The following is a 19,983-nucleotide window of genomic DNA, read 5'->3' as shown; positions in this document are numbered from 1 at the left end:
CTCCCTTCGGGAGTCTTCTCCTCTGTTTCCCCCTTTTTTTTTTTTTCTGGGCTGTGGATTGTTGTGGAGAATGGAGAGCAGAATAAAGTTTCAAAATCATCATGCAGATGCTGGATTATAGCTACCAGGATTTGGTTGAAGGATAATGTTGGGCAAGACAAGTCCAATTCAAGGCCAGTGTGATCATCTAGTTCATGATATCGGTGATGGTTCAATTGCTAGGCTAGGTTTATCTACTCCATTTGTTAACTTTGATAATGACATGGGGGTACATGTGGCCAAATCTCCTGTGAGGAGAGATTAAAAGAGCATGTGCAATTGTGGAGACTCCTCCATGGTAGTTGGTAGCTCCAGGTATGCGATTCTGTAGATGTAGGTGAGTGATCAACGGGATCTGGAATCTATAGGTGGTGACCCAATGGAAATGATTGAAGGGAGCAGCTTGAAGAATAGAGAAGGTTTTGGACTAGGCCAAACAGAGTTGCATAAGCACTCCCGAGGATAATACCAAGATATCCAATGGTCGGGTGATTTTATCATCAGATTTGAAGGTTTTAATTGCTGAGGATGAAAAAGAAGATTAGGTCTAGGATAGAGAGCATGCCCATCTGGCATATTATTGGTTGGGCTTGATAAGTTTCCTATATCCAAGACTAAGGTGGCTTGCCGAATCTTGATGGTGTAGTAGGTTCGGGCTGGATGAATGATTCTTTGTCGGTGGACCAGCCTATAGCCCTTGCTTTGCTGTCCCTACTACCCATTCTCAGTGCTTCCAAAAGCTTCATCGGCCATATATTCTGAAGTGGACTTGGTCCAAGGTGTCTGCTTTGCTATGAAAGGATGATTCGATCCTCAAAGATGGAGATCTAGTGTGTGGTGGCAGCTGGGAGCTCTAGCCAAGCTGATCTTTATCCTACCAACTTTGATCTAATGTCTAGTCATGGTGCTTGTTCTGTTCGGCATGATGTAAAGCATAATCCTACCTCCCACCTCTCTTAGTGAAAGTCTTTGTTGGAATTGTTTAGGGCTTCCAAACCCTTATTTTATAATGTTGTTAAATGCATTGTAAGATGCTATAATCTAGATATTTGTTGTTTTCATGAAACAAGAATCTCTGTGGTGAGTCGATTCCTAGAGCTCATGGAGCCCTAGGGGTTTCCTGGAAAATGTATGCTATGACTGCAGAAGGTCTCTCTGGAGGAATAATAATAATTTGGAGGAATAAAGTTAGGTGATACTGACTTTTGCTTGGTGAGCAAGCAAGCTATTTTTCTAGTTGTTTCTTTATCGGATTCTCCATCTTGGATCCTGGGGACTATCTATGCCAGCACAAAGGGAGTTGACTGGAGGATGTTGTGGAAAATGGTTTCTAAAGTAATTGGTATTGGCATGCGTACTGTGCTAATAGGAGATTTCAACTGCATAGTGTTTGTCTTTGAAAAGCATGGTGGCAAGGAGCTTGTTGTTGATCATGATGTTAGGGAGTTTCAATCCTTCCTATATGATGATAGACTTTTGATGCTGTGTTTAGTAAGCCCTCCTTTGCTTGGTGTAACAACCACCTTGGACAAGCTACAATGTGGGTGGGATTGGATAGAGTAGTGGCAATGAGCAATTGGTTTGATAATTTTTTTCATGTCAAGGTAAGCCACTTGTGCTAGAATTGCCTCTGAACATTGTCCTTTGCCTTTGCTTCTTGATACTTCTAATACTTCGGAAAGATCCTCATATCACTTTCACTTCAACAATTTTGTCTGCCATATGATGGTGTGGATGTGCAGTGCTTGGCGATGCGAGGCAATCACTCACCAGCAATCAAGGTGTCCCTTATGCTGAAATTGACTAAACAAAGCTTGGGCATTGGAACAAAGAGTTTGTTGGTAATATCTTTTGAAAGGCTGAGGTGCTGGATTCTGAAATCATTGTCTTCAATCTTTGGAGGTTAGTAATGAGCATTTGTCTCTTGTTGATCACCAGAATCAAATGAAGTCTCTTAGAGAGACTATAATCAGATTCTATCTACCTGGAAATTCTTTGGATCGCAGATCAGATCATTGAGGGAGGGTGATTCCAATACGACATTCTTTCATGGGGCTAGGATGCTTTAGAGTTATCGAAATAGAATTAATGAGGTTAAATCTGCAGATAGTTTCAGGTGGATTCGATAGTCAAAATTAAGTCTACATTATGTCAATTTCATATAGATAAATGGAATTTGGTGTTACCTCATGCTGTGTTTGACCTTCCTTCAATTCGTAGGGTTATGTCTGATTGTGAGAATGTTATGCTAATTCATCATATTTCTGATATTGAGATTGAAGATACTTTGAGGAGCATGGCCTTTGATAGGGCATTAGGTCCAGGTGTGTTTCTACTTTGTTCTTCAAGTCTTTTTGGCTTAGTCAAGGATAATTTAAGGCTTTGAAGGCTATCTTGATGGTTCTGTACTTCTGCGCCATATTCTTGGAAGGCTACATTATTAATCCTAGACTCAAGAAAGATAATCCTGAGGAGCCAAAGGACTGCCACCTTGCTAGCTTTTCTAACACTCTCTGTAAGCTTATTCCAAAGCTTTGGGCGAGTAGGTTGAGATTGGTGATCCTGGAGCTTATTTTTGAGGAGCAGGGAGCTTTTGCTTACTATAGAGATATTTCTGATGACGTTCTTTTGGTTCAAAAAGTGATTCATTAGCTGGCAAATGCTCCAAAATTGAGTGTTTCATGGCTATCAAAGTGGATATGGAGTGGGCCGATGATAGAGTAAGTTGGGAGTATCTTTGGGCTGCCTTAGAGCACTTCGGATTCCATCACCAGTGCATCTCTTGGATTAAGTCATGTATTTCTCATTCAACTTTCTTGGTTCTGGCCAATGGATGACCTAGTGACTTGTTTGAGTTTTCTCTAGGCTTGAGAGAAAGATGTTCTTTCTCCCTATTCCTGTTTATTCTTTGTGCGGACATGCTTTCCTGCTCTCTGTGTTAAGTTGATGCTAGCAATCTAAGAGTCTATCTATCAGCTTGTAATAGTTCCTAAAGCTCTCATATTTTCTTTGCAGATGATTGCTTGCTTTTTGCTCGAGCTGCAGGTAGAGATGTAAACTTTCTTCAGCATATTGTAGCTAACTACTGTCTTCAATCTGGTCAAAATATTAATATTCAGAAATCATACATGCAATGCAGTCCTAGTACTCCATCTAATGTCAAGCAAGAGATTGTAAGGAAACTAGGCATTCAAGTATAGCACCTGGTCCCATCTTGATATTCTGCTCTTAATTTCCAAATTATACATCAATAAAATAAGTTGTTAGATAAGGTCCATTTGATGTTGGAGCCTTCGATGGGTGGAAATTATGGGCATTATCCATGGTTGGCTGTGCCACTTCCATCTATTTTGTATTCCCTTCCGGTTCATCTAATGGCAAATTCTTTTAGAGAGAATTTTCAAAGCCTTCCATTGGGCACATTCAACTGAACAGAGGAAAATGCATGCTGTTGCCTAGGACTTTCTTTGTCTAACGACTATGGCAGTTTGGGTTTTCAGACTCTCAGAGATAGCTGGTTGGTTCTATTGGGCAAGGCTACTGCTAAGTTAATTTTGCATCCTCTATCTTGTGGAGTAGCAACTTCATTGCCAAATACAAATTCAATGGATTGTGGGTGGATTGCAAGCCAAGTAGGAAATGCTCTGCAATTTGGAAGGCTACATGTGATGGTGGGAAAATAGTTTAAGGTAACTGCATATGGCTCATTGGAAATGGCTTGTCTACTAATCTTCTCAATCATCCTTTGATCTCTAGCTACTATTCCTTTAAATAGTCTTCCTGTTCCTCTGAATTTGGATGATTGTATTGAAGGTATAAAGCTTGTTGATATCATTACCAAGAGTCATTATTGGGATATTTTGAATATGGTTTCTGTGTTTCCTCCAGAATTGGTTAATAGAATCTCTTTAATGTCTATCCTTAGTGGTAGCTGGGAGGACAAGCCCTGTTGGGAAAGTAGTAATGCTGTGAAGTTTCAATCTAATAGATGTCACATCTATAAGCTGACTCAAGTCCTCTTAACTTGTCATTCCCATGTGATTTCTCAGGTGTGGAGACTTCCCGTGGCTCCTAAAGTTCCCTACTTCTGGTGGCAAGTTGTATGGAAGAGGTTCCATTCAAGGTGATGCTCTCTCAGAGAGGTCTTCTTGGGAAGAATTCTCTGGCCTGGGACCTATGTTCTGACATCCCTGAGGATATGGATCATTTTATGCCACTATTCCTTTGCCCATTCTATCTTGGATCAAGCCTTCAACCTGTTAGTTATTTAGGCTGTACTAGATCCTCTTGATGATCTACTTTCCTTTACTGCTAATTTCTCTATTAATGAGGATCAGAGGAGTTAATTATGTTATATTGGTTGGTCAATTTGCACATCTGTTAATGATATTTTATTTTAGGCTAAACATGTTTCTGCCAGTAATGCATTTTAGAAAGCTATTTTCCTAGTTGGAGTTTTGGCTTGTTAAGATTGAATCTGGGCTTTATTGGGCCATTAGGGTTTTTCTAGCCTTTCTGGCTTTCTAACTCTCCATTGTTGGTGTCTTGGTGATCCCCTCCCCTTGGTGTGGTTAAACTAAATTTTGATAGCTGTGCTAGATTTATCCTCTATGACGATGTTGGTGCTATCATTCTTGTTAGAGGTTAGATAGGCTTCAACCTTGCTCAATGCCCGAGGCTGACCTAAGGGCAGCATAAGAGGGGTTTAACGCAATGTTGGAACAACTAGGTATATGTAATCTACGGGTTGAGGGTGATTCTTTGATAGTGATTAAGTGAGCTTCTAGTTCAATGTTTGACAACCTCGCCCATAACCCACGTCTGTATGACATTTAGGCTGTTTAGAATTCATCTCTTCCTTTAAAGGCTCTTATACTTAGAGAAGGGAACCAAGCAACTGACTGGTTAGTGAATGTTGGAATTATGGATAGCTTCATTATTACTTCAGGCATTGTTCCCCCTAAACTCTCTTCTTTGCTCAATGTGGGTGCCTATGGATGTCATTTCCTGCAACATTGAGATTTCACTCTTTTGTTTACTTCTTTAGCTATATTGGTCTTTTGCTCTCAACCTTATCAAAAAAATGGTGTAGCCTTAGTATATTGGTCATTACTAGTATAGACTTTTAAAAGTAGAACAAATACAAAGTTCTAAATCAAGGAAGGCTGAATCAGTACGGGTGATGATATTGGTTGCTGGTTGGTATGGTATGGTACCGATTCGTTCCCCTACTAACACACGATATGGTTTGGCTGGCATGCCGGCCAAACTAGCACACCAATTCTTTTTATTTTATTTTTTTTGATTTCTAGGATATCTAATTAATTTTTCATTATTCTTAAATGATTTTAAGCCCAAATTGATGTTTCTTGATGTTATTGGATGTTTATATCAGTGAATAAAAAAGCAGGTGCGCCTAAGGCGCTAGGCGCATGATGCATGCTGCCTAACGCTTAATAACAGCCAGACGAGGCGATTTGCCTCAGGCGCACTTGAGGTGCCCTAGGCGTATGCCTAGCTGCTTCATGTAAGGCGCTCAATAAGCGTGCCCAATAGGACTTTTCAGAATTTTAGTTGAATAAGGAATGTACAGCTGGTAATTAGGTTAAGAGTTTTAAATTTTAATTATCTAGGGACTCTAAAGTGGGCTGCCAACTGCCTCTTCGTTTAACTAAAAAACAAACTTTAAAACCAACAAGTCTATCTCTATTTAAATTTTAAAGTTTGAACTATTCTTGACCAAGAAGAAATCCACATCTTTTAGAATTCTCCTTCAGCTAGAAAACCAAAGAAACGGCACATCTAATCAGTGAACGCATGTAACAGAAGGAGTGAAGGACTCTCGGACTCTCTCCCTGCTTGCTGTCCGGTACTTCTTGAACCGATCTCTTCCTCCCTCTATCTCTCTCTCATTGCATGCCTAATCTTTTCTTTTTATTTTATCTTTTTTTTTCCGTCATGCTCATGCTCATGTAATTGTTCATTTACATGCAACATGGCTTCTGTAAATGTTAAAAAAGATTCAGGATGGAAATATGGCTATTTGGCAGATCCTAAAAACAAAAACAATATCACCTGTAGCTTTTGCAGCAAAGAAGCTAAAGGTGGCATCTATAGGCTGAAGCAACATTTAGTTGGAAGTTTTAGAAATATCATAGCATGCCAAAAATGCCCTGAACATGTGAAAGTAGAAATTAGAGACTTTATGCAAAAGAAAAAAGACAAAAAGGATGATTTAAATTTGCTGCCCTGATTATGATGATGTTGTTTTGGAAGATGAGGAAGAAGATGAAATTGCCATGGTTGATCCTCATGAAAAGAAAATTGCAGATCTGAGAAACAAGGGTAATAAAAAACCAAGACAACATGGTCCTATGGATGCCTTTTGCAATATTAGAAGAGAAGGAACAAGTGGAAACAAAGAAAAGGGAAAGCAGATCACTATCAATGATGCATATAAGAAGGAGCTGAGAGAAAAGGCATGTGCAGACCTAGCAAGATGGATGTATGAAGTTGCAATTCCCTTTGAGGCTGTGAAACTAGATAATTTTAGAGTTGCAGTTGAGTCCATTGGACGATATGGGGTGGGCATGAAACCTCCAACTGCTTATGAAGTTCGGGTTCCTCTTCTAAAAAAAGAGGTAGCCCACACTGATAAGATAATGAAGAGTCATAGAGAGGAATGGGCAAGAATCGGATGTACTATCATGTCTGATGGTTAGCAAGATTGGAGTCATAGGACATTGATAAACTTTTTGGTCCATTGTTCAAAAGGAAGTATGTTTATTGAATCTGTTCATGCATCTGCCTACATGAAGACCGGAGAAAACTTATTCAAATTACTTGATAGGATGGTCCAAAAAGTTGGAGTTGAGAATGTCGTACAAGTCATAACTAACAATGCAACTTCCATGGTTAAATAATTTACAATTTTTCGCACAAAATATCAAATCTGTTTGCATGAAAACATATGGATTCTTGGGGTTTTAATTTCAATATATAATTAGTATGTTATCTCAGCTTCTGATGATTGAGTTGCAATCACTATATTCTTTTCAGTTTTAACAATAACAGAATGGAAATTGAGCACTGCTTGTAGCCTGGTTCTGAATTTATAACCTTTCTTTTGACACCGGAGCTATATCTTTGCACTAGTTCTTTTGTCTATAATATTCTGAAGCTGATTTTCCTTTCTATTGTAACTCATAACTTTAATTATGAAACCCTAATGGAATCTCTTATGATCTCCGTCCCTTGCTTGTCCTTGCCAATTTGCTTCTATTCAGCATTTTATTGCATCTCTAATCTTTTTTATGAAAATTAATTTAGCATCTCTTTTTTTTTTCTTTGGATGTTAGTTTGGTGGTGGAAGGGTTATTCGGCCAGGAGAAGTGCTTGAAACTGCCGAAGACAAAACAGCCAAGGAAAAATGTAGTAGAGAATTAATTGCAGCTTACAAGAATAAGATGGGCTTGACAATTGATGCAAAAACAAAATTTGAGTGCCAGGAGGTATTTTTGAAACAAAAATGTGTGCACTCTTCATGTTCATAAAGCACTTCATCTAATGCATAATATTGCTCTTTCTATACGCTTAGGTTCCACTGTGGTTAAAGTTTTTGATGTCCTTACTCCACACATTCTACTATTCCAACCACTATCATGAAGGATAATTTAATGGTTTAATTTGCTCTTACAATGTGGACAAATGATATTAGAGGGATTTTTTCTCTTGACTTCTTTTAAGCCATATAGGCTGTTAGTTCAAGAAAATTTGCTGAAAGATTTGTTTTAGCCAACATGAAATGTGATCTTCAATGATTTCCCAGTAGAAGTAATTTATATAATATGCCCTTTTCAAGATGTTTGGTAAACTAACCTATAGCTTAATTAATTAGATGATTGGTGAGAAAAACAATGGGCTCATTGACCTTATGAGCAGTTGCATACAATGATTGCTAAACTGACTTGAACCGGGTGGTTTGATCTGTACTGCACTGTGTCTATACCAAATTGGGACAGTTCAGCAATATGGGCTGGCTTGGTTATATGACCCCTTAACCTCCCCTCCCCAAAAAGATTTGATGGTTCGAGAGCCTTCTAGGGCTCTCTCACTTGCTCTCTCTTTGATGTTGTGATGCTATTGGCTGGTAAGCCCTTCTCCCCTTTCCATTAAATGCTCTTTCTCTCTCTCTCTCATCCCTCTTTTTCAAGGTTACGATGCCATCGGCTGGTAAACCTCCCTTCTCTCCCCCCCTCTCTCTCTGTTGGATGCTTGCTTTCTCTTTCTTTCTCCCCTCTCTTCAACACCACGACACGAGTAAGCCTCCCCCCATTCTCTCTCTCTCTCCCCCCCCCTCTTCCTCTCTATGATTTGGTACACCTCCTTTAGATATGGTATGTACCGGTATCGTCCTGAATCGGTTGTTGACTGATATAAGCCTTGGTATTGGTCTGGCAGATCTTGGTTGCCAAATTGACTCTTGCAAATTATCCAAAGGAAAACAACAATGTTCTAGCTCGATACATCTTCAAATAATTGATCGTTAGTGTTATGTGTTGTCATATTTTCCTTAAGTATGATCCATATGGTGCTGGAGATGCACTTTATCATTCTATTACATGTTTGTAACTAATCCCTAGTTTGTGCCCATGATCTATTCTGAGGTGGTGGTGGATAATTGGATCTATGGTTTTCATTATGGTGTTGTAAGTTTGTGGAGAACATCTACGATCACATGTGTGGAGCAAATTTGGTATTAGGATTTATATGTGGATTGAAATTTTGGTATGAATACATAATTAATTAGACAATTTTTGGTGAGTTTTAATCCATGAATTCTTATTTGAACCCTACTAAATTGAATTAAAAAATTCTAGGATATTAGTTCAATTTTATATGGAGAAATTGGAGGCTTAATCTTACAATTGGAAAACTGATAGTGGAAATTTAGATTAAAAATTTGCGCTATCAAATATGATTTGCAACACCTTTAATGCCTTGAAAATGAATAGTCAAATGATTTGAGATTTCCTACCTATTAATCAAGCAATCAGAAAATGGAGTATTCCATTGGCCTAATATAATGTTTTTATTGTTTTGATTTGATTATCCTTTAGAAGCATCCAATATAGTTCAATTTTGTTTTGTGTTTTAACTTCTAATACTTTTAGATCATGGCCAAATGGTTTGGATTCTCAATTTTCTATGGCCTAAACTAAATTTACTGTTACCATCCTTGGCACATGCATAAGGGACCTCCAAAACATTATCTTCCAAATTATCAAAGTCACATCAAACTATTCTCAATATTTATCTTATATTGGTTCGAGAGAGGGCTCTCTCACTCACTCTCTCTGACATTGCGACACCGTTTGCTAGCAAGGCCCCCTTCCCTATCTCCATCAGACTCTCTCTCCCACCCTACTCTTTGGCACTATGATGCTGTTGGCCAGCAAGCCTGCCCTCTCTCTCCCACTCCCTCTCTCTCTCTCTCTCCATTGGATGCTCTCTCTCTCTCCCTCTCTTCGACTGTGACACCAATAAGCCTCTCCCATCTCTCCCCCCCCCTTTCTCTCTCTTTTGTCCTCCCTCTCCCCCCCACTTCCTCTCTATGATTCGATACACCCTGGCTTGATACAAAATGTACTGTTATCGTACTTAATTGGTTGCCGACCAACATGAGCCTCAGTACTGGTCCAACAGATCTTGGTTGCCAAATTGACTTTTGCAAATTATTCAAAGGAAAACAACAATGTTCTAGCTTGATACATGTTTAAATAATTGATTGTTAATGTTATATGTTGCATTATTTTCCTTAAATATGATATGTAGGATGTTGGAGATGCACTACATCATTCTGTGACATGTTTGTCTAATCCTTGGTTTGTGCCCATGATATATTCTAAGGTGGTGGTGGATAATTGGATCTATGGTTTTTATTATGGTGTTTTAAGTCTGTGGAGAACATCTCTGATCATATACGTGGAGAAAATTTGGTATTGGGATTCATAATTTTGGATTGAAATTTTGGTATGAATCCATTAAATTAATTGGAAGATATTTTGGTGATTTTGTATCCATGAATTCTAGTTCGAATCTTACTAAATTGAATTAAAAAAATTATAGGATATTAGCTCAATTTTTATGTGGAGATATTGAAGGCTTAATCCTGTGTGGAATATTTAGATTAAATTTTTACACTGTCAAATATGATCTGCAACCTCTAATGCCTTGAAACTGAAAAATTAAATGATTTGAGATTTCCTACCTATTAATCAGGCAATTACAAAATGGACTATTCTGTTAGCCTAATATTAGTGCCTTGATTTGATTATGTTCAAGAAACATCCAGTATAGTTCAATTTTGTTTTATTTTTAGGTCATGACCAAATGGTTTGGATTCTCAATTTGTATGGCCTACAACATTTTTATGAAAAATAAATTTATTGTTGCCATGCTTAACGCATAGATAAAGGACCTCCAAAACATTATTTTCCAAATTATCAAAGTTATATCAAACTATTCTCAATATTTATCTTTTTTAGTGAATAATACTTGACAACCATTATTTTGATGCCTTTTTTATTTTTGGCTATCAAACAGTTTCCCAACTTGAATTTTGAAACGGTTGTCTAAGCTCTTTGATCCACTATAAGTCTGTGTTTGGATTACCAGAAAGGTGCTGCCTCATTTTTAGCTGATTTTTCATATCTTTTGATTTGGTTTTCCTTTATGTGTTTAATAATATTAAATGAAATTTCAACAATTCATCACATTATTAATTCATGGTATGCAATATGTCCTTGTTACCAATTTTGCATTCAGCTTTTTGAGCAATTGCACTTTTTGTTGTAAGTGGATTGATGCAGCTAGTTGCAAAGATAAATTTTAAGTCCATGGACATTATTTTAAATGTGATATGTTCTTTCTGTTGATTAGAAGTTGAAGTTCTTAGATAATGAATGAGATTGTTGCTTTTATGATCACAACTGGAGAAATAACTGCAAATAAAATAAAAAAAAACAAAGCTCACATCCCAACTACAATAACATATTAAATGTAAGGTAAATCATGAGGTTGCATCGGTTTACTTTCTTGGGAATGCCAAAAGGTTCAGTATGACCTCTATTTTAGTATAAAACAGAAACAGAGAAGGGCTTTGCCTATCTGATCAACAATGATAAGCCATATTTGCTGGAAACAAATCTGTTTACACCTTTAGGTATGAAATACACCATAAGCCAATATACATTCTGATTCTGGGATATGTCCTCTTCACCTTTGGTAGTTCTAGTTCTCCATCCATGAAGGCTTGTGTGAAGTTGGATTTGGTTTTCTTTTTGATTGTTTTGTATAGTTAAATCTGAAGCATTGGTTATCGCTTCTCAAAATTTGTACTTGATTAAATCTTGGATGTGGCATATCTTGCTCTTAGGCCTTGTTCAGACCTACTCATGGTGGTCCAAATGGTCCACATCAAGTCTGATGTTCCTCCTGGGTCAAGCTTCTCTTATTTGGAGAGTTTAGCTCCTGCAAAATAAAAATTGGAGTTGGGGAAATATCTGCTTCCCAATCTCATAATGGAGTCTCAAAGTTTATTTTGAATTCATCCTTTTCTGTGAAGTATCCACCTCTTTTAGCATCAGTAGAATAAACTTTTCATCATCCCTAGACAATAGAAACCCTTGTGGCAGGAGTTACAATTGTTGAAGTTGAAGAAATTAGTTGAATCACAAACTCTGAGTTGTGCAACCTTCTCCAATTAGCAAAGACGAGCTTTCATGTCATCATTTGCTGAAGTAGAAGCCATCGTCATCTTTGTCGTTTGATGCACTTTGAGCACCAAAGTTTTTTCTCCCATCTGCTTGTATGTCACGCATGTTTGGACCATATTATGAGGACTCCACAAAGTAGAGATCTTAGTTTCTGATACCAACTTAATCTGATCAAGGACAAGGAAGAAATTCCTTCACCCCACTCATATCTCTCCAAAAATAATAAACAGTAGGAGTTTTAGAAGGCGGAGCTCTAGGACCTTTACTTTCATTAATTTTTCATGGTCCATAATCATGGTATATGTTGGGTATAAAATACCCCCCAGCCGAAGTTCGTGTCAGGAGTGGCCCTCCAGGGATTCTACCGACGTCCGATCTTTGGCGACATCTTTCCGAACTTCTCCGACGGCCAAGCCTCCGCAACGTTTCCGAGTTCTGCCGACGGATAAACCCCCATCAGTGTCGACCGGATTCTCCGCGGTCCATCCAAGTTTTTATGGTGGTCGACCACCTTCTAGACTCCATCCGGGCTCCTACGGGAGTCGGACTTCTTCCCCGAGCTCCAACTGCAGGTAGACTTCATCCGAGCTCCTACGGAAGCCGGACTTCTTCCCCAAACTCCGGCTGCAGGTAGCCCTCGTCCGGGCTCCTACGGAAGCCGGACTTCTTCCCCGAGCTCCAACTGCAGGTAGACTTCATCCGAGCTCCTATGGAAGTCGGACTTCTTCCCCGAACTTCGGCTGCAGATAGCCCTCGTCCGGACTCCTATGGGGGCCGGACTTCTTCCCCGAACTCCGGCTGCAGGTAGACTCCGTCCGGGCTCCTACGGGAGTCGGACTTCTTCTCCGAGCTCTAACTTCAGGTAGACTTCATCCGAGCTCCTACGGAAGCCGGACTTCTTTCTCGAACTCCGGCTGCAGGTAGCTCTCGTCCGGGCTCCTACGGGGGCCGGACTTCTTCCCCAGATAGACTCCGTCTGGGCTCCTACGGGAGTCGGACTTCCGCCCTGAACTCCTGTTGCAAGTAGACCTCATCCGAACTCCTACAAGGGCCGGACTCCGAGCTTTTGCTACAAGCGGTCTACTTTAAATTTCTACTACGAGTGGTCCGCGCCGGACTTCCACTGTAAGCCTTCACCCGAGCTTCCATTGTGGACGAATTCTTTCCGGATTTCTATTGCAGGCAGGCTTCGGTCGAGCTTCCTCGACAAATGATCCCCATCCGGGCTTCTACGGAGATCGGACTCCGACCGAACTTCTGTAGTGGATAGATTCCGGACGAACTCCTACGACACGGACTCCAGCAGCCGGACCCCCCCAACGGATGAACCTCTCCAGCGTCGTCCAACGTCCACTGTCGGTCAACCCGCTGTCGAATTCTGCGTGAAACCGAACTTCGTCTACGGAAAGCCTCTGACCGAGCTCCTACAGCAAATGGCCCTCGCCTGCAGTATTGACGCCCAAGGCACCCAACGGTAGAAGGCTCGCCAGCGACATCCGAGCTCTTCTCAGATGGATAGCTACCCCTCTCCGCTAGACACCTCAACCGAGCTTCGGCCGACAGGCCTGGACCCCCTGGCAGGCCACAGTAATGGCCACGACTCTGCTCCACTTCCTGCGACGGATTCCGCGCGGCTCCACCACTCTTTGGCAAGTCGCGACAACGGACACTGTTCCACTCCCCGCAACAGGCTCCACGTGGCAGGCCACGGTGATGGCACGACTCCACTTCACTACTCTTCATAATAAACTCCTCCTGGCCCCGAACGGCCCACTACCAGACGGTTACAAACGTCGCTATCAGTCTGTTGCACCCTTCGCCTATAAAAAGGGGACCCCAGATACGTTATTCTCTAAGCTCTAATTTTTATCTCGAAACTCTGCTAAAATTTTCGTTCGAGTACTCCATTCTTGTTGAGGCAGAGAACTGACTTGAGCGTCGGAGGGTCTTGTCGGAGCACCCCCAACTTCGGTTTAGACTTTCTTTGCAGGTCCCGGCGGCGACTGCGACTCCCTCGACTCCAGCTTCTCCGACGCCGGCGGATTTTTGCACCAACAGGATTGGCGCTAGAGGAAGGGGCTGTGTCTTCGCAGTACTCTTGTTCTTAAAGGAGCGCTTAACGGGACCGCCTCCGGTCATCTTCTCCGACATCCTCTTCTCCTTCCTCTACTAGATCTTCGCCCGATGCCTCCCCGCAAAGCATACACAGCAATCCACGGCCTCCGTGGCCAGATCTCAGGTTCTGGCCTCACTTCCAATTTTTCAGGCTCCTCCGACAACGGCGGTTGGCGTGGAGCAATTCGACCTACTGGTTCAGCAGGTCAGAGGCCTTGCTGAAGCGGTGCAGGCCATGCAGCAGCAGCAGCAGGCATCAGTATGACTGGAGAGAACGTCGTCGGAACTCCAAAATCCGACGGTAGGACGGGCCACTTGGGCCAGTCGCCCCGTCTTTCCCGGAAAGACGAATCCGAGGGTGGAGAGCCCTCAGTCAGATCACGATTTTACTCCTGGAAGATCTCTACCTCCATTCTGCCAGAAGACTCTTGAGACTCGCAGTCGAGAGGACTTCCTGGATCGAAGGCTCCAGGAGATGAACCGGCGGATCGAAGAACTCCGCCACGCTCCCCCCGCTTATGGTGAGGACATTTGTACTGACCCTCCCTTCTCTCAAATGATCATGCAGGAATTGATCCCACCAAACTTCAAGCTCCTCAATTTGAAAGCTACGACGGGACTTCGGATCCAATTGACCACCTGGAGGCCTTCCGGACAATGATGCTACTCCATGGCGTGTCAGACGCCATCCTGTGCTGAGCTTTCCCATCCACCTTGAAGGGAGCAGCGAGAAACTGGTACTCGATGCTGAAGTCGGGTACCATCTTTTCTTTTGATCAGATGAGCCACCAGTTTGCGGCTCATTTTGTTAGCAGCCGGCGTCCCCGAAGGGGTTCGGAGTCTCTCATCAACATCAAGCAAAGGGAGGGGGAGTCCATTCGGGCTTACGTCAACTGTTTCAATGTCGCCGCATTGGAGATCCAGAACTTGGACCAATCGGTCGCGATGGCCGCTCTGAAAGGCGGCCTTCAAAAGAACGACCTTCTATTCTCCCTGGAAAAGAAGTACCCAGAGATTTTGTTGATTTGCTGGCTCGGGCCAAAGGGTATGCCTGAGCAGAAGAAGCCTTCAAGATGAAGGATGAGGAGACCGCGAGAGAGCGGCAGGCGGGAGACTCGAGTAAGCCCGCAGTCGAAAAAGGGCCGAGAGAAGCTCGACCGCGTTCTCGAACTCCTCCCGGGTACAAGCGCGTCCAGACTCCTCCCCGAGCACGCAAGCAGAGAAGCCCGGAGCACAGGGTTCGGCGGGACTCTCCCAGGAAGATTCCGCAGCTACGCCCCCCTCAACGCATCGAAAATCCAGGTGCTGATGGAAGTCAGAAAGCAGCTCCCAAGGCCAGAAAGGATGTGCACACACCCCGGGAAGCGCAATCCTAACAAGTTCTGCCTCTACCATCGTGACCACAGTCATGACACAGAGGAATGCATTCAACTCCGAGACAAGATCGAGGAGCTCATTAGACGAGGTCGGCTCGACAGATTCATTCGATGCCGGCCTGAGGGTATAGAGGATCAGCCAAGGACCCTGCCGCAACCTGAGCCACCGAGGAGGGAAGAGCAGCCCGGAGATCGGCCTCCAATTGGGATCATCAACTCCGTCTCTGGAGGACCTTGACGGGGAGCAGACCTTCTACAGCCCCAAGATTTGATAAACCTGTAAATGTATTACGAACGACTTCGCTTTAAATCAAGATTCCTTTCAGATTTGCACATCTTTTTCTTTTGGCATGGACTTGTAATGACAGGGGATAACCCCTTTAGACAACGAAAACAACACCTAATATGGGCAAAATCGAAAGTCCGGTTATTTTAAGATCGGACGGGGGGAGAGGCCCTACAACGCCCTTATGTGCCCCCACAGCCATGTTAGGGACAGGAGGGGAACCTCGCCCTAACATGAGCAAGGCCGAAGGTCCGGTTACTTTTAGATCGGATGGGGGGAGAGGCCCTACAACGCCCTTATGCGCCCCCACAGCCCTGTTAGGGACAGGAGGAGAACCTCGCCCTAACATGAGCAAGGTCGAAGGTCCGGTTATTTTTAGACCGGATGGGGGGAGAGGTCCTACAGCACCCATATGCGCCCCCACAGCCCTGTTAGGGACAGGAGGAGAACCTCGCCCTAACATGAGTAAGGTCGAAGGTCCGGTTATTTTTAGACTGGATGGGGGGAGAGGTCCTACAGTGCCCATATGCGTCCCCACAGCCCTGTTAGGGACAGGAGGAGAACCTCGCCCTAACATGAGCAAGGTCGAAGGCCCGGTTATTTTTAGACCGGATGGGGGGAGAGGTCCTACAGCGCCCATATGCGCCCCCACAGCCCTGTTAGGGACAGGAGGAGAACCTCGCCCTAACATGAGCAAAGTCGAAGGTCTGGTTACTCTTAGACCGGATGGGGGAAGAGGTCCTGCAACGCCCATATGTGCCCCCACAGTCCTGTTAGGAACAGGAGAAGAACCTCGTCCTAACCTGAGCTGAAATCGACTGCATTAGAAATAGGAGAAGAATCTCGTCCTGACACCAACTAAGGTCCGGCCATTCGAGACCTGATAAGAAAGAAGAGAACCTTCTCGACGGCCCTTCTACGCTACCGCGACCCCGTAAAAGGCTAGGGAAAACCCCTGCTTAAAAGGAGGGAGATGTGAAGGAAAAACGGCAGACTACAACGAAAAACGGAGGCCAAACTATACCAAAGACACAAAGGACCTCGTCTCCACGAAGAAGGAGAAAGAGAGATCTACGGTCACAAACGAAAAGGCGAACCAATACGGCAATGGCTAGGAACCTTCAGACGATGTCGACGTCGAACAAACCAAAAAATGCAAGAAATTCGGTAATGACAACCTAATACAAAGATGAACAAGGAACCTTCGGACAATATCGACATCGAACGGGAAAAAATGAAAGAAGTCCGGCGGACGACAATTCAACACGACGCGCGGGCAAGGTAACAAAGATTTTCTTTTCATTTCGTTAGCAAAGTATGCGTTACAGAGTTCAGAAGGCCAAAAAAAAAAAAACAAAACAAAACAAACAAACGGCAAAAGAAAACACAGAAGGACGAAAGGCAAAAAGAGCCCTAAGGGGGCTCGGTTTCTTCCGACTTCGAACTTTCGGCTTCGACCCTCATTAGGGAGTGCCTTAAGCTCTCGACTTCTTCTTCCAATTCTTTCTCCCTCATTAGCATCTCCATATACCTCCGATGAGACCGTTGGCTTTCGTTCCCCGCCTCTCGGAGCCTCTTTCTCAGGACCTCAGATTCCGCCTCCGCGTCCTTGACTGCCTGCTGCTCATATACCAGTTGGATCTTCAACTGCTGCAGCTTGGCCTTCCCCTCCCCAAGGGCGACAGATAGCTCTTCTATGGTTCCTCTCAGGGATTGGAGTTCGTCGGGATCCCGAACAGGAGCAAACTGAGCTCCTTCAGATAACTGCCTTTGAAGGCGGGCAACCTCGTCGGTCGCCATCCTGAGCTTCCCCCTGTAGTCATCCACCTGCTTGCACCAGCCGGCTCGGTACGCATTATAGTTCGCCTCGGCATCCTGGAGCTGTTGCTGGAGGTCGGAGAACTTCGACCATTCTTGATCACAGTCGGCCCGAGTCGAAAGTCAGGACGAGCTTCCTTCCAACTGGCTGATTTTCTCCTGCACAGCCGACAGCTCCGCTCTGAGAGAGCTGATCTTGGAAGCTTGAGCCCAAGATCGGTCGCTGGCGCGCTTCTTATGTTCCTCGAGCTCCTTGAAGTTCGCTTTCCTCCGGCTGTACTCCATGATCCCCTTCACATGGAGGTTCCGAAAGTAGGTGGCCTCCGCAGTGGCCTCAGAGTGGCTCTCTCTCAACCTGTGAAGTTCGTCCTCCATCTCCTTCGACTTTTTTGTTAAATGACGAACTTTCTTCTTCAGATGTTGGATCGTGGACTTCAGTAGAACTCCCTGTGGCAAGGGAAGCGCTTCGGCAGAACGCTGCCATCGGGGGATAAAAGCGTCAAGGCGCGGCTCATTGCAGAAAGAAAAAAGAAAAGAGTAGAGAAGTCCCCCCATAAGGAGAAACCCAATTTTATTGATTGAATGTTTCTTAAAGATAAAAGGGAAAAGAAAAATCACAGTAAAAGAAAAATACAAAGTCAGAGGTCTTAGACCTCCGGAGTAGGAGTTGGGGAGCTTGGTGTTTTTGAAAGGAGGGCTACGGTGGCAGCGGCAGTAGGAGAGGGTCCGGCTTCGTCTTCAGACGCCTCGTCCAAGAAGCTAAGGTCGAGCTTGGAAAATTTCTTGACCATCTTCTCTTGGCAAAGCTCGAACCCTTTGATGAATGCATCTTGGCCGAACTTGACGTTCAGGTCCCTCATCTCCGCAGAGGCCTTGAACTCCATCGCTTGGACCCTGGCCTCCGAGATCAAAATCGGAATCTGCTCCATCAAATTTGCGACTTCGGCCTCTGCCTTCCTCACCATCTCCTCCGAGGCCTGCTTTTCTTTCTCAAGGCCCTCTTGGAGGTTGGCTACCTCGGCAGCCTTTTCCTTGAGGCGGGCGGCTTCAGCCCGGCGACCCTTCGCCTGGATGGCGTCCCTCCTCGCCCAGTTCGTCGCCTCGATGTTGGCAAGGAGCTGGTGCCCGATCTGCAAGGGCGGCCAGGAGGTCGGACTAAAAGTTGAGAAGTTAATTAAGTGAAGGAGCGAGGAGGAGGAAGGTGAATCTGTTTACCTCGAGAAAGGACCCTAGAGAGTCCCAAACCCGCTGTTCGGGATCGGCGCGAACGATCCTCTGGACGACTTCGGACAGGATGCAACCGTCAACCAGTCATTTTATCAGGTCCCTGTCATTAAAGGAATTCTCCACCGGCTCTTCTTCGGAACCATGGGATTCTTCGATGGCGGCTCGGCGGCCGCTCACCCTGCGGGCCACCGTCTTTTTTCTCCTCCCCCTCTCAACCCCTGGCACTTCCTCGAAGCGGGCCCCCGAAGTGGGAACCTCAGCGGGAGAACTCCTTGAGGAGGCCCGGGGAGTCGGAGGCTCGGCGTCTGAAGGAATATCGACCGCGAGAGCCACCTGGACAGGCGTGGCCGAGCTCGTTTCCTCCGTTCTGGCCTTCTTTGCCGACCCGGAGGCCGCAACGCCTTTTCTTTTGTGAACCTTAAGGCCCCTGGCAAGCATCCGTGCTGCTTCGGCGTCTATTCCTGAAAAAAAAGAGAAAAAAAAAGAAAAAAAAAAAAGAAGAGAGAAAAAGAGATCAGCAATGGGTTGAAAAAGGAAGAGGTGACGCGCAGTCAAAAAAAAAAAAAGAAAAAAAAAGAGGAGAAGAGAAGAAGAAAAGAAGAAGAAAGGAAAGATGGAATATTCGCAGGATCCATGGGACTCAAGCCGATGTTGAACAAAAACTACTCCTTTAGAAGGTTGGGAAGGGTAGGAGTTGGATAACTAAGAAGCTTCCGGGCGGCCTGAAGGTCGTCCTCCCCCAGGCTAGGAGCCCGGCGGACAGTCCCTCAGGGAGCCCCAAGGGGGCAATCCCAGCTTTAAGGTCGGACATCGGACGTAGAGGTACTTCCCCTTCCAGTTATGGATAGAAGAGGGAGCACCTTTCAGCAACCCCTTCTTGCCGAACTGAGGGGAGAAGTACCACCAGTCTTTTGCCGATGGGTGGCATTTGAAGGTGTAAAAATACCTAAACAAAGAAAGAGATGGCTGAACTTCGACTACGTAGCAAAGGGAGAGGAATCCTATCAAAAACCTAAAAGAATTCGGTGCGACTGAAGCTAAAGAAATATCTAGGAAACGGAAAAGAGCGACGACGAAGGACGGAAGCGGAAGCCGGAGCCCAGCGCGGAAGGCCTCCTGATACAGACAGAAACGGCCAGGTGGGGGGGTGCTGGCCCGTCGGCGGGACCGAGAAGCTCTAGATCGTACTTCGGAGGAACTCCATACTGAACCTTTATCAGTAAAAGTTCATCCGGAGTTAGAGAACAGGGAATGACACCCGACGCAAAAACCGGACGAGGCCCAGCCTCAGATGTGGGTTCGTCTACAATACGAGGGTTCTGGGGGACTGAGGCAGATGAGCTCC

General features: G+C 44.2%; 1 protein-coding gene across 1 annotated transcript in view; it reads left to right on the top strand.

The window, feature by feature from the left end:
- The window catches only part of LOC105034664 (uncharacterized), a 41,344-nt gene that overhangs the window by 12,494 nt on the left and 8,867 nt on the right, over window positions 1-19,983 (top strand). The window contains exon 3 of the mRNA XM_010909903.4: window positions 7,398-7,550. Within this exon, the coding sequence (XP_010908205.1) occupies window positions 7,398-7,550 (153 nt within the window). The remainder of the gene's footprint in view (window positions 1-7,397; window positions 7,551-19,983) is intronic.

This window comes from Elaeis guineensis, chromosome 5 (assembly GCF_000442705.2).
Source record: "Elaeis guineensis isolate ETL-2024a chromosome 5, EG11, whole genome shotgun sequence".
Classification (NCBI taxonomy): domain Eukaryota; kingdom Viridiplantae; phylum Streptophyta; class Magnoliopsida; order Arecales; family Arecaceae; genus Elaeis; species Elaeis guineensis.
This window is presented reverse-complemented; position numbering and strand designations above follow the sequence as displayed.